At 39.4% G+C, this 26,030-nt stretch overlaps 1 protein-coding gene across 2 annotated transcripts; it reads right to left on the bottom strand.

The window, feature by feature from the left end:
- Positions 1 to 24,960, bottom strand: LOC102251606 (chromosome unknown open reading frame, human C2orf42). 2 transcript variants are annotated; one of them, XM_005867793.2, is made up of 10 exons: positions 24,902 to 24,960; positions 19,962 to 20,213; positions 18,051 to 18,886; positions 15,948 to 16,058; positions 13,548 to 13,652; positions 11,629 to 11,733; positions 8,632 to 8,739; positions 6,720 to 6,820; positions 5,139 to 5,301; positions 1 to 1,075 (listed from the first exon to the last, which is right to left on the bottom strand). In XM_005867793.2, exons 3-10 carry the CDS (start codon positions 18,871 to 18,873, stop codon positions 867 to 869), a joined length of 1,725 nt encoding a protein of 574 aa, XP_005867855.1. In that variant the 5' UTR covers positions 18,874 to 18,886; positions 19,962 to 20,213; positions 24,902 to 24,960; the 3' UTR covers positions 1 to 866. The 2 variants fall into 2 exon arrangements, with proteins under 2 accessions (XP_005867855.1, XP_014396427.1); XM_014540941.1 differs by lacking the exon at positions 24,902 to 24,960 and adding an exon at positions 21,171 to 21,440.
- Positions 24,961 to 26,030: the final 1,070 nt, after the last annotated feature.

The raw sequence follows: 26,030 nt of genomic DNA, 5'->3' as shown, positions 1-26,030 counted from the left end.
TTTCAAGCAAGATATTTAACCTCAGAGAGGTTGTTCCTTTAATTTTATAAAAGAAGGGGTAAATACCTAAAACTCAAAGGATAATGAAGACTAAATGAGAAAAGTAATTAGGTAGGAATGCAAATAAAAGTACCTGGCACATAGTAGTTATATAGGAAATGTTCATTCCCCTTTCTCCTTGAAAACAGGCTTCCACTTCTGTGTCTCTCATGTCTCCATTCTGTGGTCAATGAACTCAGAAATAGGAAATGAATTTTACCAGTTGTTACACTTTTTCAAGAAGAAAGAAGGAAATAAATACAAGCATTAGTTTGACTTGTCAATATTCCCTTGATACCTGGACATCTTTTTCCTATTTCACTGTAATCTAAATTCATCCCAAAGGTTCATAATTTTAAAATCAGGCCAACATGAGGTATAATTTAGAAAAACTAATGACACTGTGCTTTATTTGATAACAGAATAAAAGGGCATGACTGGAGCTCTGCCAGAATGGTCCCTAACATTCTTCCGAACCAGGATGTTATTAACGTTTCAACATTGTTAGTGTAAGGTGGAGTGTTGCTAACTACTTCAAAGGTTGAGACAAACTATAAAGGTGAATCCTTTAAGAAGGAAAATGAGCTAGTTTTCTTTTTGTTCCATTAAACACGCTAGCCAGAAATACCAGCCCATCTATAATGAGGACTATACACAGCAGCACCAACAAGGCCATTTACAGAGTTTTTCTTCAACAGAATCCACTTGGATGTGTTAAGAAATTGCATCTTAGTTAAAAGCAGTTCACGAAGGACCTAACTGGTATTTAAACTTGTCAAGGGATGGGGATGTGCAAATTCAGCAGCAAAAGTTTCCATTGTTTTGCCTCAAGGGAAAGTGATGGTGGTCAGAGGGGCCAGTTCCAAGGGCTGGTCCAGGGAGGGGCGCTGGTCTTGGTACTCTGCCACATGCCCATTCCGGTGGTGACCATACTCAAACTTGATCCGCAGCTCGCCAATCTTGGACTGGGGAAGGATATCTGGGATCCACTCAATGATGAAAGGGGTTGGCTCCTTTTGATCTGGGGAAGTGTTGCCTGAAGACAAAAAAAGACCAAGAAAGGAACACTGATTAGTACAATTCCAAATTTTGAGTCTAGACAGATCTCACTCTGTTCGGGAATAAAAAAGGAAAAGAAAAATTAGCTTTAAAAAAAGCTATATGAGAAAAAAATAACAAGGAAAAACAACAAGAATCAAGGGAAAGTAAGAGGAATTACTGTATCTATTCAAAAGAAAATTTCAGGGAACTGTGTGGCATCCTTGAAGAAAATAAGACCGATATGTAAGAAAAAGGGCCAAAAGAATCAAAAGGCGAGCCCAGACTGAGAGGAAAGGACAGCTGGATGAGATTAAAAGGGAGACTAGTAAAAAATAGTCCTGGCAGGGTGGTTTAGTTGGAGCACTGTCCCATACACCAAAAGGTGGTGAGTTCAATTCCTGGTTGGGGTGTGTACAAGAGGCAACTCTCTCCCTTACTCTCTCTAAAATCAAGTTTTAAAAAAGCCCAACTGGTGTAGCTCAGTGGTTGAGAGTCAACCTATGAACCAGGAGGTCACAGTTTGATTCCCGGTCAGGGCACATACCCCGGTGGGCTCAACCTGTGTGGGGCCTGCAGGAGGCAGCCGATCAATAATTCTCTCTCATCACTGATGTTTCTATCTCTCCCTCTCCCTTCCTCTCTGAAAATCAATAGAAAAAAACACACACACATATATATATATATATATATATATGGCCATTACACTTTGAACTCCCCATTTTCTCCAATGAACTCACTGTTCATAACAATCTCCTTTAAACAGACCCCTTTCCTCTATAAAAGAAGAGTTCCTCCCTTTTGTTCTCTGGACTTGCACATGGTTTGCAGGTCCTGAACTGCAATACTTTGCTGTTTCCAAATAAACCCATTTTGCTGGAGAAATATCTGACTTTAAGGTTGATGCCTTAAAAGAAAATAAAAAAATATTTTTAAAAAAGACTTAATTACATGATTCATTTTAAAGCTATGTAAGACTTTATTTTAAATAAGTGACATTTCTACTAGCTCAAATTCATATAGTCGATTAGTGATAATTATGGGCTCTCTGTCTATTTTTTAAAATATATATTTTTATTGATTTCAGAGAGGAAGGGAGAGAGAGAGAAAGATAGAAACATCAATGATGAGAAAGAATCATTGATTAGCTGCCTCCTATATTTACTTGTATTACAAGTGTTTCTTACACGTTCCTAATCATTTCCATGTGCTATCATTGTGTATTTTAAGAGTTTTACCAAAATGAGACAGTTTTCTTAGAAATATATACATGAATCTACAGGATTTAAACTGTTTTATTCAAAAAACTCCAGCCAATTCACCTACAATTGTAAACAAGAAGAGTATTCTCTTCATTTAAAGGCTTTATACACAAATTCTAAGCTCTATATATGCAATTCTTAATGTTTGAAAGAACTTTCTTCGGAAAAACGCCAAGTAAATTAGCCGGAATTGTAAACATTAAAAGTATTCTCGTGATTTCACTGCTTTCTACCTCTAATCTCTGTGCTTGAACACGGCCAAAAAGATAGTATGGCTATACTTACTTGTACTATAAGTGTTTCTTACACGTTCCTAATCATTTCCATGTACTATCATTGTGTATTTTTTTTTAAATATATTTTATTGATTTTTTACAGAGAGGAAGGGAGAGAGATAGAGAGCTAGAAACATCGATGAGAGAGAAACATCGATCAGCTGCCTCCTGCACATCTCCCACTGGGGATGTGCCCACAACCAAGGTACATGCCCTTGACCGGAATCGAACCTGGGACCTTTCAGTCCGCAGGCCGACGATCTATCCACTGAGCCAAACCGGTCTCAGCTAAATAAAAACATTTTTATAGCCCTAACCTGTTTGGCTCAGTGGATAGAGCGTCGGCCTGTGGACTGTAGGGTCCCGGGTTCGATTCCGGTCAAGGGCACATGCCTGGGTTGCAGGCTCGATCTCCACAGCCGATCAATGATTCTCTCTCATCATTCATGCTTCTATCTCTCTCTTTCTCTTCCTCTTCCTCTCTTTCTGAAATCAATAAAAATATATTTTTAAAAACATTTTTATAGTACTATATAAATACTATCATCTATAATAATAAAAGTGTAATATGCTAATTAGACCAGACGTCCTTCCGGACGACCTATCAGATGAAGCCGGAGCTGCGAAAGCCCAGGTCGATGAGAGAGAAACATCGATCAGCTGCCTCCTGCACATCTCCCACTGGGGATGTGCCCACAACCAAGGTACATGCCCTTGACCGGAATCGAACCTGGGACCTTTCAGTCCGCAGGCCGACGATCTATCCACTGAGCCAAACCGGTCTCAGCTAAATAAAAACATTTTTATAGCCCTAACCTGTTTGGCTCAGTGGATAGAGCGTCGGCCTGTGGACTGTAGGGTCCCGGGTTCGATTCCGGTCAAGGGCACATGCCTGGGTTGCAGGCTCGATCTCCACAGCCGATCAATGATTCTCTCTCATCATTCATGCTTCTATCTCTCTCTTTCTCTTCCTCTTCCTCTCTTTCTGAAATCAATAAAAATATATTTTTAAAAACATTTTTATAGTACTATATAAATACTATCATCTATAATAATAAAAGTGTAATATGCTAATTAGACCAGACGTCCTTCCGGACGACCTATCAGATGAAGCCGGAGCTGCGAGGAAAGCCCAGGTCCTGGGTGCCTGCCGGCGGCCGGAGGGAAGCCTGGTTCCCGGGTGCCAGAGGGAAACCAGTGCCGGCAGCAGGGGGAAGTAAGGCCTACTCTTGCACGAATTTCGTGCATCTGGCCTCTAGTATTTGTATAATCTATAATAATAAAAGCATAATATGCTAATTAGACTGGACATCCTTCTGGACGAAGCTGGGGCTGCGAGGGAAGCCCGGGTCCCGGGTACCTGCCTGTGGCCAGAGAGAAGCCCAGGCTCTGGGTGCCAAGGGAAGCCGGTGCCAGCAGCTGGGGAAGGAAGGCCTACTCTTGCACGAATTTCATGCATCGGGCCTCTAGTAATTTAATAATTACAACTATAACAAGTAGCACTTAATGAGCACCTACTGTGCCAGGTAATATCTTAAGTGATTTACAATGCATTAATTTAATGCTCAGCAACTAACTAAGAGACAGATTCTGTGATTCCTATTTACAGATGAATAAACTGAGGTGAGGACAGATGAAGTCTTCCTGCTTAGTTTACACAACTAGTAGGTGGACCTGACTTTAACTCCAGGCAGTTTTGGACTCCAGAGCCTACACTTCTAGCCATCTAATACTCACCTCTCTTTCCACTGATTAGACTATCATCTTTTCCAGGACAGTAAACTATATCACTTTTGTTCATCACTGTACCCCAAGATAGCATAGTGCCTGGTTCATAGTAGGCACTCAATAAAGACTTGTTAAATGAAGAATGAATGAATGAATGCCAGCCATAATTTAAATTACTTTAGTATTACCATCTATCAAGCAGGCCTCATTCATTTACCTAATTGTGTACTTATTCTTTTAGGAGAAACTTAGACATTATAATTATTTTGTCAAATTGTTGTGACTATATTCCTACATATATACAGGGTGTCCCAAAAATGTATACACACTTTAACAGCTGATAGCTCTATGTTTCTTTCTTTTCAGATTTAGCTGATTGGAATTAATAATTATTCCAAGTGTGTATACATTTTTGGGAGGACACTGTATTTTTAAGGGAAAAGAGGTATGATCCCATGTTTTAGAAACTCTTCATGTACAGAAAAGAGACTGGAAACTCTTCATGTATAGAAAACAGTCTGGAAAGGTTGCTGTTTTTGGTGGGTGCGATTACAGGTGGTTATTTTTCTTCTTTATAAAATCTATGATTTCTCTATAATGAATACTTATTACTTCTATAATTTTATTTTTAAAGCCCTGGCTCAAATGAAATGAAATACCCTATCTCATGATTACCTTTACAAGATGAATAAATGTGCCTTCTTTGTTTAAGGTCAAGATCCAAAATCTAGGACAATGTGTTGCACATAGTTGACCTTCACAGGAAGATGCACTATTGAAACCACCAATCACTTACCAACTTTGAGAAAAGTTTTTAGTTCCAAGGGTCGCAGCACTGGTTGTTTTTCTATACGACCGTAGGTTTCTGCTATGCTCTCTACTTCCACTTTAGGGCATTTAAACAGCTCATACGTCCCATCCCGGTTCTGGATAAAACTTCGGGTAATTTCCAAGGGCATCTGGACATGGAGACAATACCAAGAAAGGTGAGAAAGAAAAAATTTCAAAATAGACAAATACTTGGATGAGAATAGATTGTTTATGTATTCACTGTTCCTCATTAAGCACATCCAAATTAATTAAAACTTCCCCTTGTATTTTCAACTAAATTCTGTCAACAAATCTGCCTTTGTTTTCCTTATACCATTCATATCTTGGCTTTCCTTTTTTCTCTATAACTTCAATTTGAACCCCAACATCTTCATGTCTATACGACCACTACTGGCATAGACTTGCTCTAAATTTGTTTTTTTTCCCTTCCCCTACTTATCTGCTAGAACATTCTCCTAAAAACTCTATTGATAGCACCTACAGCTGACCTCACCATCCTGTGTGCTTCACACCATCCTTGGGACTGAGCCAGACAGAACTTGAACTGAATTTTGTCTTTGCCACTAAACAGCAGGGTGAGCATCTCATAGCCTGTTTCTCATCTGCAAAATACATGAATGAGGTGATACAGGTAAATAACGCCCAACAGATAGAAGCTCAATGATCATTAGCTCTTTTCCCTCACTTGACTTTGCTTTGGGTTGCACACTGCCTCCCTAAACACCACTTATTCCAAGATAGAAGCTGCCTCTGCGATATCTTGCATTTAAGGAAGTTCCTCAAATGTCTTTAGTGCTAACATAGGCCTTTTATTCTTCTGAACATAACAGATACCAAGCAATTTATTCTTCTTCTGAACACAACAATGTCTTGAAATTAAGCTTCTCTTAACACATCAAATCACATTATACTGAATTTTCTACAATATTCCATTATTGTAAGAAGGGAAAACCCTCAAACTTTCAGAGTCTGCTGGACAAAAATGTTTAAAAATATCTCATCTTTCCCTTGTGAAAAAGAACACAAACTGAGGGACATTTCTCTAATGAGAACTAAATTGCAGTTTGGGGAAGAGCAATTAATTGTGCTAGGCCCATTAATTTCACAAATAGTGTATCATCTCAAATTATTTACATATTTTCTAGTTAATTTAGGGCTCACCATCAACAGTTATTTAATATATAGGAAAAATTATTCCTGCTTTCTGATCCCAAAGGCAAAGAAAAAGAATACTCCAATTTAAGATACCTTTTCAAGCTCTAGGGAATACCCATTAAAATTAAGAGTCAGCACTATAAAGCCATGAATATTTCTGAATAATCTCTTTTTTTAATCTTTTACTTATTAAATTTATTGGGGTGACACTGGTCAACATGAACAGGTTTCTATTGTGGGTTTCTATGTTACATTGAATAATTTCTTAATATGAAAAACAGAATTCTCTTTGGTGTCTGTAACTCAAGGAATTGGTACAAACATACTTCCCAAACTTGCTTCCCTCTCTTCTCCTCTCGGCCCTCCCACTATTATAGAAATAAACTCTTACCTCAGGGGTATCTAAGATTTGTTTAACTTGCAGGATATTAGTGATATGCCAGGTATACTTGGAAAAGGTTCCCAGTGGCAGGGCATCTTTTCGAACAAAAGCTTCAATGTAAAAAGGGAACAAAATTAGCCTACCCAAACATAACATTCTCTTTCCCTATTGTTACCCAGTTTCTAGAGATTTCAGTGCAGTATTATTCTTTCCTTATGGAATCTCAGAAATTCCAAAAAGAAATTCTAGAGGCAAATATATAATAGGGTTTGACATAAATGTGACAAACCAAGTGATAAAAATTTCTGTTATATAAAGTCTCTGATGCTTCTTTGAGATGCTACTTATTTCTGTTACCTTAGAAACTTGTTTTTTTGTTTGGTAAAGCTACATGCACAGAACTCCATTATAAAACAACTTCTTACACCTCTTACAGATTTAGATATATCATCACAGGTCAAATTACAGTCCTTAAATTTTTAATTACATGGAGTTTAAGCCTGCTCACATGATTGCCAATCCATTGCCCTACCTGCAGGATTATAAAGAGGTTCCACTGAAAGTCTGCAAAACTAGCTAAGGGATGAGTTAAAATTAATGTATTAGGCCTAAAGTTTAAAATGGAAGGAAGAATCAACCTTGCTTGAAAAGTCAGGAAGACAAGCTGTGAAGACAAAGATTTTCATGGCTCTAAACACAGTGATTCACAGCTTGCATTATTCAAATACAGAATTAAACTTCAAACAGTCCCACAGTCCCTATTAAATCATCAAATAATAATTTTTAAAAATATATATTTTTACTGATTTCAGAGAGGAAGGGAGAGGGAGAGAGATAGAAACATCAATGATGAGAGCAAATAATTGATTAGCTGCTGCCTGCACGCCCCCTACTAGGGATCAAGCCTAACAACCCAGGCATGTGCCCTGACCAGGGATCAAACCACGACCTCCTGGTTCATAGTTCGACACTCAACAACTGAACAACACTGGCCAGGCTCATCAAATAACAATTTGTTGAAGAAATAGCTTTGATTTCTAGCTGTCGTTACTGAGTAATTCTTTCTTCCTCCTTTCTCTCCCTTATTTCCTTTTGCTACCCAATAAGTATGTTGAGATATCTAATAGAAAGATGTTATGTAAAACCAAGAACTAAGTACCAGAATAACGTAATGATAAAGTGTTCCAAGCCTAAGAATAACTCTAAAATCTTCCTTCATCAAAAATTAGGAATCACAAAAAAATAAGTTTTAGGTGTTTTTGTGTGTGTGTTTTTTTTGTTTTTTTTTGAGTCCTAAAAGGAACAGATTTATTAACCATTTAGGAAATGTGTGTGTGTTTTTAAATATATTTTTTATTTCAGAGAAGAAGGGAAAGGGAGAGAGAGAGAGAAAAAAAACATCAATGATGAGAGAATCATTGATTTGCTGCCTCCTGCACACCCCCTACTGGGGATTGAGCCTGCAACCTAAGGATGTGCCCTGACTGGGTATCAAACCATGACCTGGTTCATAGGTCAACGGTCAACCATACAGCCACACCGGCTGGGCAAGTTTTAGTTTTGATACATACTGTAATATGCTTCCAAGAAGCCAGCCCAATAGTGATCGGAGACTGCAATGCTTTTGTTGAAATTGATTAATATCTAGAAAATATCAAACTTCTTGGTGGGCACATTTATTGCACTTCATTGTTCTTTTACCAAGTCTGTGCTTTCTGAATTGTTCCATTAACTTGCACTGGAATAAATATGGGGTTGCACTGAAGAGTGTGATCATTATTCTAAGAGCTGACTGGCTAAGGCTTCATGCTCTCAGCATGCAGCTAGAAGTCCTAATCCTGAAAATTCCACACGATTTTTTAAAACATAATTCCCTAAGGACAAGACATCTGTGGCTATTGCTGAAGAAAAAATCCCATACCTGTGGTGGAGTTGGGAAGCCGTTTTTTTGTACTTCCAATAGATATTCTCTGTTGTAGGGCATCAAAAAAAGACTGAGGAATGTGGAACACCAGTGGCTCTGGTTTGCCTTTAGGAAATAAGAAGAAACTCATTCAGTTAAAACAGATCAAATTTTTATGCCAGAAATTTGAGAGCTCCTAGTTGGAGGCACAGTTACTTCAAATAAAAGTGTAATGTTGAGCCCTAACTGATTTGGCTCAGTGGATAGAGCGTCGGCCTGTGGACTCAAGGGTCCCAGGTTCGATTCCGGTCAAGAGCATGTACCTTGGTTGTGGACACATACCCAGTGGGGAGTGTGTGGGAGGCAGCTGATCGATGTTTCTCTCTCATGATGTTTCTAACTCTATCCCTCTCCCTATCTGTAAAAAAAAATCAATAATATATATATATATGACTTAAAAAAAAGTGTAATGTTGAAACTGTGTTCATTTGCAGTCTGTAATGGCTAGGCTTATGAAAGTATCTGGCAGCTTTGGTCAATGAATTAATGTTATAAGGAATTATCTATGTTGTCATAGTATTTAAATCATAATGTCACTCCAGAATTCAGTTCTGTAGGATTTTTTTTTATAACTATGTTTTTATTGATTTTAAAGAGAAAGGAAGGGAGAAGGATAGAGATAGAACCATCGATGAGAGACATCAATTGGCTGCCTCCTGCACACCCCCTACTGGAGATTGAGCCTGCAACCCAGGCATGTGCCCTGACCAGGAATCGAACAGGGGCCTTTTTGGTTCATGGGTCAACACTCAAACACTGAGCCATACTGGCCAGGCTGTTCTGTAGGATTTTTTTTTTTTAATGTATATTCTGGGTAGTTTTGATTGGTAAAAAATGTAATTGTGATTTAAATACTACATAGTGTTGGGATATTTTTTTACATGCACAGGCTTTATGAGCCAATAAAACTATTTCAAAGTTTAAAAAAAAAAGAAGAAACTCATATAAAGTGCAACCAAAAAAAAAACTTAGTGGACTTTCTGATGTGTAGAGAGAGGTGGAGGAAATGGAATTGAAGGACAGTAATAATTAAAAATTTCACTTTATAAAGAGATTTCTTTATAAAAAGGCAAAAAAATAAGGCTTTGGTTGGCCTTTATGAGTCAAGCATTGTCACCTTCCCTACTGTTGATCCCTTGAAATCATAAAAAAATATAGCAGATCCTTGTCATCAATACCACCAAGGATAACTTTTCAAATCCCCAATTTTGTAACCATCACCACAACACAAACTTTTCCTTGAAAGGGTATATGAAATAAGATGAGATGAAAACAATGAGGCTGAGATAAGACGGCAAACTTGATTTACTCCTGCTCTCTCCGGGCACTTGTATGTGCATTCATGTCTAAACAGAGTAACTACATGCCCTCTCTCAGATGTTCAGGACCCGGAATGCCAGAGACCACAAAATTAGGAGACTATTTATCTAATAAACACCAGTCTTGCTCTCTGAATATGATCTAAAGGCAGGGAAAATGTTTGAAAATACTTAACAAACCTTTAAAGAAGCTTACAAGACACTAAGTCAACGAAAGTCAACAGAGTGTTCAAAGGAGGGGTTGAAAGAGTTCTGAGTCTTTCTTAAAAAACTGTGTCCAAGGGGCTACCTAGCCCCAGCAGAGGGAAAACATCCAAAACCACGTGGATAAACAAACAACTTAAAGAATATCTCTTACAGAAAGACTCTTTTTAAAATATATATATATTTTTATTGATTTCAGAGAGGAAGGGAGAAGATATAGATAGAAACATCAGTGATGAGAGAGAATCATTGATCAGCTGTCCCCTGCATGCCCCCTACTGGGGATCGAGCCCACAACCCAGGCATGTGCCCTTGACCGGAATTGAACCCGGGACCCTTCAGCCCACAGGCCGATGCTTTATCCATTGAGCCAAACCAGCTGGGGCCAGAAAGACTCTTAAGGACAGTTCAGATGCCTTTTTGGAACAAAGGTCAAGCTAACACCACCAAAGATCATACTCCCAAGATCAAAGCTATCTACCTTTACTTATTATTTGCTGTTTTTCCTCTTCCATTTCTAAATTCATTTTGCTGATACTGCATTTAAATTATGTAAGTATTTCCTTCTTTCACTTAGATTTCTACTTTTTGTGACCCAATGTATTTGGGAGTCAAGCCCAGTTATTTTTTCTGTCAGAACAGAGAATTCACCCTAGCCAGTTTGGCTCAGTGGATAGAGCATTGGCCTGCAGAGTGAAAGGTCCCAGGTTCGATTCCAGTCAAGGGCATATTCCCAGGTTGCAGGCTCAATCCCAAGTAAGGGGCATGCAGGAGACAGTTGATCAATGATTCTCTCTCAACACTGACATTTCTCTCTCCTTCTCCCTTTCTCTCTGAAATCAATAAAAATATATTAAAACAAACAAACAAACAAAAAACAACAACACAGGGAACTCTAGCCCAGCCAGTGTGACTCAGTGGTTGAGTGTTGACCCTTGAACTATGAGGTCAAGATTTGATTCCCGATTAGGGCATGTGCCCCAGTTGCAGGCTTGATCCCCAGTAGGGGGCATGCAGGAGGCACCCGATCAATGATTCTCTCTTATCATTGATGTTTCTATCTCTCTCTCCCTCTCCCTTCCTCTCTGAAATCAATAAAAATATATTTTAAAAAACTAAACAGCCGCTGGTTGTTTGGCTCAATGGATAGAGCATTAGCCTGTGGACTGAAGGGTCCCAGGTTCGATTCCAGTTAAGGGCACATGCCTGGTTTGCAGGCTTGATCCCCAGTAGGGGGCATGCAGGGGACATCTGATCAATGATTCTCTCTCATCACTGATGTTTCTATCTATATCTTCTCCCTTCCTCTCTCTAAAATCAATAAAAATATTTAAAAAACAAAACAAATAAAAAGACTACAGAGAACTCTAGCACAATTTCTTTAATTTATCCTACTTTCAGCAACAGCCCCAGCTGGGTGACCAATACTTACCATCAAATTGATAGTGCATGGTTTGATGGATGCGTTCTGTGACACTGGCCAGCCAGTCTTGGAAGGATAAGGTCACTTGTGCCTCATCTAACAGCTGACTGCAGGCTAGTAAAAACAAAAAACAACGTCTTAGTAACTTATTTTTTCTTACAAAAGAAAGTTAATTGAAGTTTGAAAAAGTTAAGGTGTTTGCACAGATAAAAAAAGAAGAAGCTGAAATTAAAAGAAATTAAGTAAAATAGAAGATTCTAGAATTTTTTTTTCAAAGAATCCATTTAGGAAAAAAGAAATGAAAAGCTCTGAGATACTAATAGGTTCAAGATTAGTAACCACAGAAAGTTTGCAGCCTTTCAACACTAAACTGCAAAGTGAAGAATGGCCTTGTATAATGGCTTTTAGAGATCTATAAATTAGTCCTTTTTCTGATTAACATGTCTGTATGCACAGAAATATTCTATTCTATTCTATTTCTTCTCCTGAAATGTCTTCACATTTCTAAAGTATAGTTTCTTTTATAGAGATATACCAATGCCATAACTACTATCCATTTGAAATTAAAATTCTCATTGGTAAATGCATATAGTGATAATTTAGATTAAAAGCTATTTTCTTTCTTCTTTCTGCCAAAAGGAAGTGATGAAAATTTGTAGAAAACCTTCTACCTCATACAGTTGATCTGTTTATTTACTGACCTACCAAAGACATTTGTTCCTGGGATGTGTAAGTTCTTAATTAGGTTTGGTCTTATATTATATTTATGTATTGGTCTTTAAAATCAGAGTATGAGGGCAGGGATGATATCTAGTTTTTAATCACCCAGTCATATTACATGGCCAACAATATCTTAGCAAGTATTCAATAAATACTACCAAAATTGAACTAAACTATTTTTATAAAATGTATAAGTAGAAGTTTATAAAAGGTTGATTCCCCCAAATAGCTGAGCTTAATTATTCTCAGTAGAAAAGATATATATATATGTATATATAAATATGTGTTATGTTCAAATTTAGTTATTCTGTCTTCATAAATTCAGAACAATAGCCATGTTATTGTTTTTAGGTATGTTTTCAAACTTCACTAACTGTAGAGAACAGACTATATTATTTTTCTTTTTCAATAAATATTTATCACTGAATAACTATAAACATGTTTCTTCTTCAACTTTGGCTGCCCTAGCTGGTTTGGCTCAGTGGATAGAGCATCAGCCTGCTGACTGAAGGGCCCCAGGTTTGATTCCGGTCAGGGGCAAGTGCCTAAGTTGAGGGCTCAGTCCCTAGTAGGGGGCGTGCAGGAGGCAGCCGATCAATGATTCTCTCTTATCATTGATGCTTCTATCTCTCTCTCCCTCTCCCTTCCTCTCTGAAATCAAGAAAAACATTAAAAAACAACAACAAAAAACAACTTTAAATCTCCATACTAATAGCATGTGGCTAATAAGCAAGAGGGAAAAATCTTACAAAATACCTCTACCAAAACATGTCAGTAATTTTTGTTGGATTTGTTACTTAAACAATACAATTTGTTGTTGTTTTTTCATTTATTTTTATTGATTTCAGAGAGGGAGAGAGAGACAGAAACATCAATGATGAGAAAGAATCAATGATCGGCTGCCTCCTGCACACCCCCTATTAGGGATCAAGCCCCCAATCCAGACATGTGCCCTGACCAACAATCAATCTGTATCCTGGTTCATAGTTCCATGCTTAACCACTGAGCAGCACTGGCTGGGCTACAATTTGGTTTTGAGCAAGATTTGAGAACCATGGGACAGGACAGACTTCAGTCTTAGTGCCTACTAGCGTTTATCTTAACATTCCTTTGGGGACACCATGCAATATTTCTTTGGATTTATTGCTTTTACCTTCTTTTGGATGCTTTTCCACCTTTTTAGCTTATTCTGGGACAGGGAAACTTACCCTGCCTTTTTAATGAAGAAGCAACCACAGGCTTTTTCAGGCCACTTTTCCTTAGATTACTGCTCAGTGCATCCTGAGGCAACAGTGAACTGTTCGTCTGTGCACCTAAACCATAAATTGTTACAGTGTTTAATAACATGCCTATAGAATATAGATTCTATATTCATTTCTAAAGAGTGTAAACATAAAAAGTCTTTGATAATTTCTAAGTTAGCTTTGATAATTTCTAACTTAGGATTAGCCTTTATATATAACTAGAAGCCTGGTGCACAAAAATTTGTGCACTGGCAGCGGGGGAGTCCCTCAGCCCAACCTGTGCCCTCTCACAGTCTGGGACCCCTCGGGAGATAACCACCTGCTGGCTTAGGCCCCTCCCCTGGTGGCAGATGGCACGCCCGATCTCGTGGTGCCTGCTCTGTCTCACCAGGTCGCACACAGCAGGCCCAGATCCCACGCTGGGGCGGGCAGCAGCTTGGGATCTCCCAGGTGGGGTGGCGCAGTGAGATCTGCCTGCAGTATGCAAATTTAACGGCCATCTTTGTTGGGTTAATTTGCATACTCTTCTGATTGTCTGATGAGCATAGCGAAGGTACTGGACAAGCATCTTTGTCTTTTATTAGTGTAGATATTTTAAATTTCTGAAAATCTAGGAAGTGGTGAAAACCAGAAGTGAAATAGAAAAAAAAATTTCACCCATTGTTTCCACCTCTTAGACAATTACTATTGATTTTCTGGTGAACTATCTTCCTTTTTTTTCCTCCTATGAATAGATTATTTTGCTGGTTTTTGTGATTTTAAGTAGCTGTGATTTTACCAGGACTGCTAGATTTAGCCAAAAAATAAATAAATAAAATTTCAAATAAATGAATTTTTAACATAAGTATGCCCCAATTTTGCATGGGAGATAATTATATTAAAATTTTTTTCATTGTTTATCTGAAAGTCAAGTTTGAGCATTCTGTACTTTGTCTGGCTACCTGAGTGACCTGAAAATGTCTCCAAATTCTATGTAATCATTTTTAGTGGTTGCCTGATATTCTAGCAAGTGGTTTTATCATGGTTCATTTAACTATCCCCAGTGGTGGGCTTAATTGTTTCTAATTTTTTAATATTATAAACTAGAGGCCTGTATGGGTGGGGTCCCTCGGCCTGGCCGGCAATCGGGGCCGATCGGGTCTTGACAAGGCCAGCTGGAGGGGAGGGACGCAGGAGTTTAGCCAGACCAGGGAGGTTGGCTGTGGGAGCGCACTGACCAGCAGGGGGCAGCTCCTGTGTTGAGCGTCTACCCTTGGTGGTCAGTGAGTGTCATAGCAACCAGCGGTCATCCGTTCCTAACGGTCACTTAGGCTTTTATATATATAGATAACGATAAAATGAACATTTCTGGATAAAATGCTTTTCCTGTACCAAGGATTATTTCCTTAAAAATGATTATTTAGAAGTGAACTACTGCATCAAAGGGAAATAACTTTACTGTTTGAATTTCAAGATTTCCTGGGAAAGACCAATAAGTAAATATTTAACAACAATCTCTGCTACACACTGCTGCCAGAAATACCTCTTACAACATGAAAGTGATCATGTCACTTTGTTTCTCTACCTTTCTCCAACTTCCCAGCACTAAAAACTCCTGTGCATAATCACCTGACCCACCTTTAGCAATTATCCCTATGAGTAGTAGTATTTTTCAGGTTCTTAACAGATAATCATGGCAATTTACATTGCACAAGCCATGCCAGAGAGCCTGAACTTCACCTCCTTTACCAGTTGTCTCATAATTTTAAAATTCTTTGCTAATTTGGTAGCAAAAAGTATCTTATTTTAACTTTTGTATTTCTAAAACTTTTGTATTTCTCTGTTCACATTTGGAGTTTTGTCCACATTTGTGGACTAGGTAAATTTTTCTCTTTATTTAAAGTCTATGTCTTTTGACACTTATCTACTAGGGTACTTCAGCAGTTTCATATTGATTTGTAAGGGTCCTTAACTGAGGACCCTTACAAGTGGTATTATTACTTGTAATTTGCAAGTTACAAACTATATCTTATGTTAATGTAGAAAAGATAATGAATTATTGTCACAAGTTTTTAAAAACATTCTATGGATAAAAACCTTATATAACACTGTCCAAAGGCAGTTTAAGGTTTAAGACTAGTCTGAATGTTTAAGGGATGAACAAACATATTCAATAATAAGAGCTGAGTTTGGTTTGATCTTATATTTAATCAGTAAAACCAACTCTTAGCTTAACTGGACAAAGAATTATCACTGGATGGTATAATTTTTTCAGGAAAAGAAACACATAAAAACTGATTCTTATCATTGCTGAAATCCAGTGAAACACATAAAACAATCTCTAAAGATAAAACCATCCTATAAACAAACCAAATAGCTTCTTACCAGATACTTCATCCTTTTTCCTCTTCTTTGCCTTTGATGGAGTAGACTCACAAGCTGATACTGTTGATTCTGAATGGCAGTCCAACTGGGGCACAATAATCTCTTTAAGACCTAAAATATAACATATTTCTGAATTATTAATACTACCCAGGAGGAAGTATGGGTCTCTACTTAGAGAAAAATTAACTTATAAAAATCCAAATCCCCAAACAATGGAGTGATTGCCTACATTAAAGAAGTTCCTTTGAAGTGCAAATCAAAATGATAATGACATGTCACCTCACACCTGTTGGAATGGCTGTTATCAATAAGACAAGAAATAACAAGTATTGGAGAGCATGTGGAGAAAAAGGAACCCTCATACACTGCTGGTGAGAATGAAAACTGACACAGTCACAGTGGAAAACAGTATATAGGTTCCTCAAGAAATTAATAGAGCTACCATCTGACCCAGCAAGCCTTCTTCTGGGTACCTACCCAAATAATTTAAAAACAGTTATTCATAAAGATATATGTACCCGTATGTTCATTGCAGCATTATTCATGGTAGCCAAGACATGAAACAACATAAGCGTCCTTCAATGGATGATTGGATAAAGATGATACGGTACATATGTACAATGGAATACTACTCAGCCATAAGAAAGATTAAAATACTGACATTTGCAACAACATGGATGGATCTTGAGAATATCGTGTTAACAAAATAAGTAAGATGGAAAAGAACAAAAAGCATATGATTTCACTCATATGTGGAATATAAAACAAAAAGCAACAAACAAACAAAACAAATTCATAGACACAGACAACAGTTTGAAGGTTAACAGAGGGTAAAGGGGTAGGAGGAGGATGAAGAAGGTAAAAGGAGTCAAATACAGGGTGTCCCAAAAAATGTATACACTTTGAATAATTATTAATTCCAATAGGTTAAATCTGAAAAGAAAGAAACATCAATTGAGCTAACAGCCATTAAAGGTGTATACATTTTTGGGGAACACCCTATATTTGGGAGACTAAGGGTGTGAGCACACAATGCAAAATACCGATGATGTTATTATAAAATTGTATATTTGAAACTTATACAATGTTATTAAGCAATGTCACCCCAATATATTTAAAAAACAGATTGTGGACCTGCAATAAAAACAAGTTCTTTTAAAGGGCAGCCCAAAACATGATTTTGTTCATACAACATTAACTTGATAGGAGACTTTACAGAGAAATATAAAACTAAAAAGTTGGGAGCTGCTACCAACTAAAGATTATTAAGAAATGAAAAGAGCCCTAACTGGTTTGGCTCAATGGATAGAGCGTCTGCCTGCGGACTGAAGGGTCCCAGGTTCGATTCCGGTCAAGGGCATGTACCTTGGTTGCGGGCACATCCCCAGTTGGGGGTGTGCAGGAGGCAGCTGATTGATGTTTCTCTCTCATCGATGTTTCTCACTCTCTATCCCTCTCCCTTCCTCTCTGTAAAAAATCAATAAAATATATTAAAAAAAAAAAAAGAAATGAAGAGAGCCCTGGCTGGGGTGGTTGAGTTGGTTGGAGTGTCGTCCCATGCACATGAAGGTAGCTGGTTTGATCCCTGGTCAGGAAGCACAGGAGGCAACCAATAGATGTATCTCTCTCACATTAATGTTTCTCTCTCTCACTTCCTCTCTCTCTTAAAAAAAATAATCAATAAAAATATGTTAACAACAACAAAAGACTTGATTTAGAAACTTTAAAGGTTTTCTTTTGAGCCAGGTACTTGTTTTCTCCATCTTCAAAGACAATAAAAAAGCAAACAAGCCAAAATAAAAGGGAATTTTTTGTTCTGTTTTTATTAAATAAGGTATCTGTGGAAGAGTAAAAAAAATCAAAGCAAAGCTGATTTTACTAGATTCATTGTCTCAATGAAAATGTTCAAGTTTCTTGATCATTAATTTCAACCAACCAACCAATCTTTATGCAAGTGATGACTGAGATTAAAAGAAGGAATGCTTTTCATTTGAATTATCTAGCAACTGCTTCTGAAGGTCACTAGGACAATCTCCAAATGCCATTAGTGGAACACTTTCATTGTCATTTTAGAAAAACAGAATGTGTCACCATACCACCTACCGCTGGAATCAAAATTTAGAAAGTCTGAGAATTCCTGAGCCAATGTCTCATCACTGGCAAAGGCACAGATGCAAGCAAAGAAATGAATGCATCTCTGTGCTGCCTCATCCTTGGAGGCATTCGACTTGTGCGACTTCAGAGTCTGGCAGGAACAGAAGAAACGGCGTTCAGGCAAGCTTTTGGCACTGATTTTCTGCACAAAGGACGTATGCAAGTACCCCAAACTATGCTTCTGGCTCGCCTTGCATTTCACCACCAAAATGTTTTTAGTAATTCTCTGTACGAGCGGACCCGTGGGCTCTGTGGCCAACTGCCAGATGGTCTGCTTGGTTTCAGAGGAGGCCTGCATTGCATTCAGGACGGAGCTCTTTAGAGTCAGAGGGGTGGCCTCTGCCTGACAGTTTATTGCCAACTTGATGTGCTGGCACTGGTTTTCCACAACACCCTGGGTGGCAGCTTTCAGGCAGGAGGGGACATAACATCGTCCAGAGCTCAGCTGAGTGATGATCGTCCCATCTACTGTTTGGATTGTCGTCTCTGAAACACCTAGCTCTACAAAGCATCTGTAGTCGGGGCCCCGGTCTCTTTGCCGCACTGAGTAGACCTGTAGGTCAGAGCCTGTTATGATTTTGACAGCTTCAACACTCGGCTGCTTCCGTGCACCATAGCGGAATATGGTTCCACATGTCTTGTTTTTACAGCTCAGTCCCCGGGTTCCATTGTATGTGCCACATCGGGGACACTTTCTTATTCCCCTCAATGTGGCCTTCCCCAAATCAGATAAGAAAGCTGGGACTTTAGTCCTCAGAGAGTTTGGTTCCATTTTTCATAGGCCCCTAGAAAAGCAATAAGCCCATCAGCATGAGTATACATACACACACACACAGAGTTAAAATCACTTACGATATTTAATACAGAAAGTGAAACATAAAGAAGCTATCCAGGTGCTCTCCTTCCCTGGAATACACCAGGGCCTTTATCTTTCCCTCTACCCTCCCCCTTTCCTTTCCCCCACTTCCTCCCTGCCCCAGACAGGTTACCATTAGCTTCCTCACCCTCAAGCTCCAAGGGCCCATCCTTTACTTCATCCGTTACCTCTATAACTTGCTTCCTAAGTTCATTTTTTCTAGGAATTACTTCTTCCATCTCTGTTATTTACCAAGTAAATGTTCTCTTACCAAAAAAAAGAAGCTATCCACTATTTTCAAATTGTACCCTCAAACACAACATCAATTTAAACCCTCAAACAGACCTAGCTGGTTTGGCTGAGTGGATAGAGCATTGGCCTTCGGACTGAAAGGTCCTGGGTTCGATTCCAGTCCAGGGCACATGTGTGGGTTGCAGGTTTGAACCCCAGTAGGGGGCATGCAGGAGGCAGCCGATCAATGATTCTCTCTCATCATTGATGTTTCTATCTCTCTCTCCCTCTTCACTCCTCTCTGAAATAAAAATATATTTAAAATAAATAAACCCTCAAACGAAATAAAAGTGGAGATCTCTATATAGTTTTAAAAACCAAATGTAATAACTAAAGCATTTCTTTAGGTTCAGTCCTGTTTTATAAAACAACCTAGATTAGTTAACCCAGGGGTGGGCAAACTTTTTGACTCGAGGGCCACAATGGGTTCTTAAACTGGACCGGAGGGCCGGAACAAAAGCATGGATGGAGTGTTTGTGTGAACTAATATAAATTCAAAGTAAACATCATTACATAAAAGGGTATGGTTTTTTTTTTTTTTAGTTTTATTCATTTCAAACGGGCGGGATCCGGCCCGCAGGCCGTAGTTTGCCCACGGCTGAGTTAACCTAATCTGTACATGCACAGATATTTAACTTAAGCAAGGACTGGAAAATGGAAAAGGTTAGTTCTTTCCCTTCCACTGTTCCACACAACACCCAGTCCAATCTTACCGGTTTCAGCTGCCAGAGCATCCGGAAAACAGTGTGACCTAAATTCATAAGACCTAAAAAGGTGTTTCATTAGTTTGTGATAGTCATAGAGGATAAGCGAAGACATAATCATTTACAGAGTAAATGTTACTGCTTAACCCAAAGTCTTCTGAAGTTTGAACTCCACAGTATAACAATGCAGACATGCGGCATCCTCCTGCCCAGTGTTTCACAAAGAAGATTCCCTCTGCCTTATGTGGAGACCTTGGCAGTCTATAAATAAAACAAGAAAAAATACTAAAGTTATGCAAAGACAGAATGATTCTTTCCTTCAGAATAGGAACCTAAGTCTTTCACAAATATTTGAGAAATATTTGACAGAAATTGTTATGGAAATGATTGCTTTGTACTTCCAATTGCAAGAAAATAGTGTGAATGGCACTACACAGGGAGTTGTCTAGAACACCTAAACCAAACCTAATTAAGAACTTACACATCCCAGGAACAAATGTTTTTGGAAGGTCAGTAAATAAACAGGTCAACTGTATCAGGTAGAAGGTTTTCTAAAAATTTTCATCATTTTCTTTGACACAAAGAAGAAAGAAAATAGTTTTTAATCTAAATTATCACTATATGCATTTACTAATGAGAATTTTAATTTCAAATGGATAGTAGTTATGGCATTGGTATCCTATCTAATAAAGAGGGAATATGCTAATTGACCCTCACACCATTCAATGATGGCGGCACCCAGAGCCAATAAGGAGGGAATATGCTAATTGACTATCACGCCCTCAAAGATGGTGGCGCCCACAGCCACAAGTTGGCGGCGCCCAGTCCCCTCAGCCTTGCTGGGGCACGCCTGCCTCTGGAGTCCCCCAGTCCCCTCAGTCCCCCAGCCGCCCAGGGCCGGCCCGACACTGGGGATTGAGCCCGCAACCCGGGCATGTGCCCTTGACTGGAATCAAACCCGGAACCCTTTAGTCCAAAGCTCTATCCACTGAGCTAAACCAGCTAGGGCAAAAACACCTCTTTATTGAGGTATATTTTACATATCATAAAATTCACCCATTTAAGTGTAGAATTCAATGATATTTATGAAATTTATAGATTCGACACTCTTCACTACAATCCAGTCTTAGAACACTCCCTGAAAAGATCCCTCTTGCTATTTGCAGTAATGATTCCCACCCCCAGGAAATCACTAATCTGCTGTCTCTATAGATTTACCTCTTCTAAACATTTCATTTAGAAGGAATCATAGAATATGTGGCTTTTTTAAGTCTGGCTTCTTTCACTAAATATGTTTTCAGGATTCCACTACATTGTAGCATGTATCCATATTTCATTCCTTTATATTGCTGAATAGTAGTGCATGATATAGATATATCATTTTGTTTATCCATTCACCAGCTGACAGATATTTGGATTGTTTCCAGTTTTTTACTAATATGAAGACTACTGCTGAGAAAATAAACATGCAAGTCTTTGTGAAGACAAATGACTTCATTTCTCTTGGATAGATACCTAGAAATGGAATTGCTGGATCATATAAGTTTCTGTTTAACATTTTAAGAAACTACCAAACTGGCTGTATCATTTTACATTCACACAGCCAACATATTAGAGTTCCTGTTTCTCCACTTCCTGGCCAATCAATACATGTTATTGTCTTCTCATAGCCATTTGATTATAGTATGTTGAAGTGGCATCTCACTAATGTTTCACATGCTAATTTAACCATGTGTCTATCTCACTGGGGGGAAATCTATTCAAATATTTTATCTAAGAAAACCCTAAATATTTTATCCATTTTAAAACTAAAACTGATATTTGATTACATAAAAATGAAAATTTTCTGCATGTCAAAAATTACTATAAGCAAAGTCCAAAGATGAAAACAAAATGAGCAACAAAAGCAGTGCAAGACTTGTACACTAAAAACTACAAAACATCGTTGAAGGAAATTAAAGACCTAAAAAAAATGGAAAGACATCCCATGTTTATGGACCAGAAGACTTAATATTGTTAAGATGACACTACTCCCCAAACTGATCTACAGATACCATGTAATCCCTGTCAAAATCACAGATACCCCCACTTGCCCCCAGAAATTAACAACATGATCCTAAAATTCATATGAAAATACAAGGGATCTGGAAGAGCCAGAATAATCTTGAGAAAGAAGAATAAAGTAGGACTCACACTTCCTGATTTCAAAACTTACTACAAAGCAAATTAAGACAATGTGGACAGAGAAGGATAAATACTGTATATCACTTCTATATAAAATCTAAAAATGCCAAACTCATAGAAAGAGAGAATGGAATGGTGGTTTCCAGAGGCTGAGGAGTGGGAAAAATTGGGAAATATCGGTCAAAGGGTAAAAACTTCCAGTTATGATTAAGTTCTGGGGATCTAATATACATCATGGTGATTAGTTAATAAGATTGTATTACATACTTGAAAGTTGCTGAGATCTTAAATGTCTACACAAAAAAGAAATGGCAATGATGTGATGTGATGGAGGTGTCAGCTAAGGCTATGAAGGTAATCACTTTGCCTGTGCTATTCCCTTCCCCCTCTGCTTCCCCCACAGGTGTGCATCTCCTAAACTCAGATTTGCACCAAGGGAGCAATGGGCAGCAACAGCTCAGCTTGCCAGGGCTAACCCCCTGAACCTGTCTCCAAGACCCTTTTCTCTGACTTCCCAGTGAGCTAAGGCAGCCCAAGCTAGGCTCTCCTGCTACTTCTTCTATGCTAAGCCCTTCCTTGTTTCACTGTCTCCGGGACTCGTCCTGTGAAATCTTTCCTACACAAAGTCAAGAATACACACTACTGGCTGGCCTTGGCAGACACGCTCAGGGCCAGGCCCCCTATCCGGTAACAGAAGGGAGCGTTACATCTCACCGTTTTCTTTTTTTTTGGCGTTTAATACTTTATTTTTTTTTAATTGTTTTATTGCTTAAAGTATTACAAAGAGTATTACATATGTCTCATTTTTTTCCCGCCCTTAACAATGCCCCGGCCTCCCCTACCCCCCAGTGTCTTATGTCCATTGGTTATGCTTATATGCATGCATACAAATCCTTCGATTGATCTCTTACCCCCCCACCCCCCGCCTCAGCGTTTTCTAATATTTGGATTTTAAACATGTACTAGTATCACTTATTACAGATTCTATACTGAAAGCATATACAAACAAGTGAACACAGCTTGTAAAAAACCTGCATTTTGAATCCTGCCTATAAAAGGGCGTCTCAGCAAGAGGGTGTAAAGGGAGCAGTGCTGGAAGAGCTAACCCATAAATGCTCCCTAGAAGGCGGGTTGCCATTCAATTACTATTTGGCTGTAGAGCTATCCCTCTTGGTGGATGCTATTTAATGTTTGTGAAGCACACTAAGTGAAGAGAACTAATGATCACTGTGAGTAAAACATAAAACTTACTAATGTTTACTAAGTACAAGTAGCCCTTCCCATGCATTTTACTCATGTATTTCTCACCACTGTGGATGAAAAAGGGGCCACACATTAAGCTGATAGGGTCAGGGGCGGCCGCAGGCCTTACAAACTCAGACACCTACAGTAACCACATAGGATGGTCTGAAATTTGAAATTCCTAACTAAAAGTGAGTCATGGCTGTAATCATGTCCTAGGCCAGTATCTTCCTTTTTTAAAAAAGAATGTATTTTTATTGATTTCAGAGAAGAAGGGAGAAGGACAGAGAGACATCAATGATGAGAATCACTGATCGGCTGCCTCTTGCACGCCCCCTACTGGGGATCGAACCCACAACCCAGGCATGTGCCCTTGACGGGGATCAAACCCTGGACCCTTCAGTCCGCAGGTGGATGCTCTATCCATTGAGCCAAACCAGCTAGGGCCAGTATCTTCCTCGACAAAAGGTCAATCTTTACCTTAACTGAGCATATTGTGAGTTTTTGTGTGTGTTTTTGTTTTTTTGCATCTACCAATAACATACTTTTAAAATGTCAGGTCAATTTCCTTTTCACAAACCCCTCGGGGCATAATTCTCCCACCAGAGCAGGAGACCCCAGAGCCTCTCATTGTTACCATTATCATGTTAACTGTTAACTATCCGGTACAGACGTGTGTAAAAGTAGTAGGTTGTCTATTTATTTATCCAATCCCAGAGATTTCCCAGCTTTGCTTTCTACCACCTCGCTAATCTTTCAACAATGAATTTCATGTATCCCCCTTACATCTTCCCCTTTGATGCTCATGTATAATAAAATAAAGTGCAAAACTGCCATTCTCTGGAGCATTCTCTCAACCCGTTGAGATTCTGCTTCCTGGAAACTGGCTCCAATAAACCCATACAAATCCTTCCAGATGTGGATGTTTCTTTCATCAACACCATAATCCTGTGAAGCAGGTACTAACGCACTCATCTTGAGAGGAAGACACTGACTCGGAGACAGTAATGCTGTGATGAACGTCTCACAGCCAGCCATCCGAGAGCCTAACGTGATTCTGGAATCTGGTGGATTCCCTGACGAAACACAAATGAGAGGAAGGGGCAGGCCCAGAAGCCAGAACTCCCGACTCAGGGTCCGAGGGGCTTCCATGAGCCCTGCGCGGCGTGGAAGGCCGCAGAAAGGCCCAGGGAGAAACCCAGAGTGGTATCTGGGAAGGGGCGTCCTAGACTGTACCTCCCTCCTGGATTCCGGGACCCAGCCCGCCCCCCACGGCAACACCCAGGGCCAGTTTCCCGGCATCCTCCCCCCCACGAGGGCTCACTTCCGGTTCTAAGTCGGCCCAAGCAGAAGCAACACCGGGCTCGCACCCTGCTCTTTGGACACGTTCTCCGTTGGGATTCTAGGCTCTACACCCGTTCCACCGCCGCCCCCGCCTTCTGTCCACGCGGCCCCCTTACCTGCCCTGTGCCCCCACCCCCCACCTCGCGGCCCCAAGGCCCCCAGCTGATGACCGCCCTCACCTCCTCTCTCTTCGCCTGCCGCGGTCTTTTACAAACGCGGCCAAACTGTTCGCTGTAACGACAGTCGTTATTGGTCAGAGCCGCGCATGCGCTCTGAGTGCCCGCCCACCTCGGTTCGCATTGTCTGATGGGAGTTGAAGTTTCCTCCTCCTGCAGGCTGCTGAGAATTGCTGCAGTAGTTTCCTGAGGTTCTTCACTGGGGCTGCAGTGTTTCTGGCCGAACCTCCGAGTTCGGAAGGCACTGTCAGCTCTAGGGCTGGTCTGAAGAGTCCTGTTTCTGAGTAGAGTTCCATTGGTAATGATGGAAAAAATCGCCTTAGATTTTCTACGTTATTAGCAGATATCGGTTGCGTCTTACCGTTTTATCAAAGGAGGTCTTGTTCAACAAATTAATGCGTTCTATCACTTCTATGTTTATAGTAAGCTATTTTTTTCTCCCTTAACTATAGTCTGACACATTATTTTAACGTTTTCCCTTATCATGAGTTTGAAATCGGCTTCCTACGTCCTAGTTCTGGTCCTTGGGGTCACAAAGAATAAGTATAAATGCTTTTTGTTCGTGAGTGAAGATAAATCCTGAGTGCAGTATGTTAAGGGTGAGGCCTGTGTGTGTTGATTTCCTGAAACTTTGGCCCTGGTCTGGCTACTTTCTAGTGCCGGCGCTGTGGGCAGGTTGCCTGGGAAAATGGCCCTTTCCAGGAGGTAAGGGGAGAAAGGCACACTTTCTTCTTGAGATCATATTTTTTAGTTATTCTCCCACGCTAGGAAATAATTTATTTTGTTTACATTTTCAAGTATAAGCATATTGTTATTGGTATTCTTAACATTTTTTCTTCTTTGTTTAAATTAATAAACTTTTTTGGAGCAGTTGTAGGTTCACATAAAAATTGAGCAGGGTGGGAGGGAGGGAGGTAGAAGAGGGTATGGGGGGGATAAATGGAGATGAAAAAAGTAATAAAATAAAATTGAACAGAAAGTACAGACAGTGCCCATCTACTCATTCCCTGTCCCTACACACTATTGACATCCTGCACTGCAGTGGTAAATTTGTTAACAATCGATGAACTTACATTGAAACATCATTAACACCTAAAATCCATAATTTACACTAGGGTTCACTCTTGGTGGT

Source organism: Myotis brandtii, unplaced genomic scaffold (genome assembly GCF_000412655.1).
Source record: "Myotis brandtii unplaced genomic scaffold, ASM41265v1 scaffold251, whole genome shotgun sequence".
Classification (NCBI taxonomy): Eukaryota; Metazoa; Chordata; class Mammalia; order Chiroptera; family Vespertilionidae; genus Myotis; species Myotis brandtii.
This window is presented reverse-complemented; position numbering and strand designations above follow the sequence as displayed.

Bases quoted from the DNA above. Each gene is read 5' to 3' on its own strand.
- LOC102251606 (XM_005867793.2), bottom strand. From the start codon at position 18,873: ATGGAACCAAACTCTCTGAGGACTAAAGTCCCAGCTTTCTTATCTGAT. The intron at 16,059-18,050 runs GTAGGTGGTATG...GTTATATTTTAG, and splicing joins TCTAAATTTTGATTCCAGCG to GTCTTAAAGAGATTATTGTG. The intron at 1,076-5,138 runs GTAAGTGATTGG...TTTTGTCTTCAG, and splicing joins AAAAACTTTTCTCAAAGTTG to GCAACACTTCCCCAGATCAA.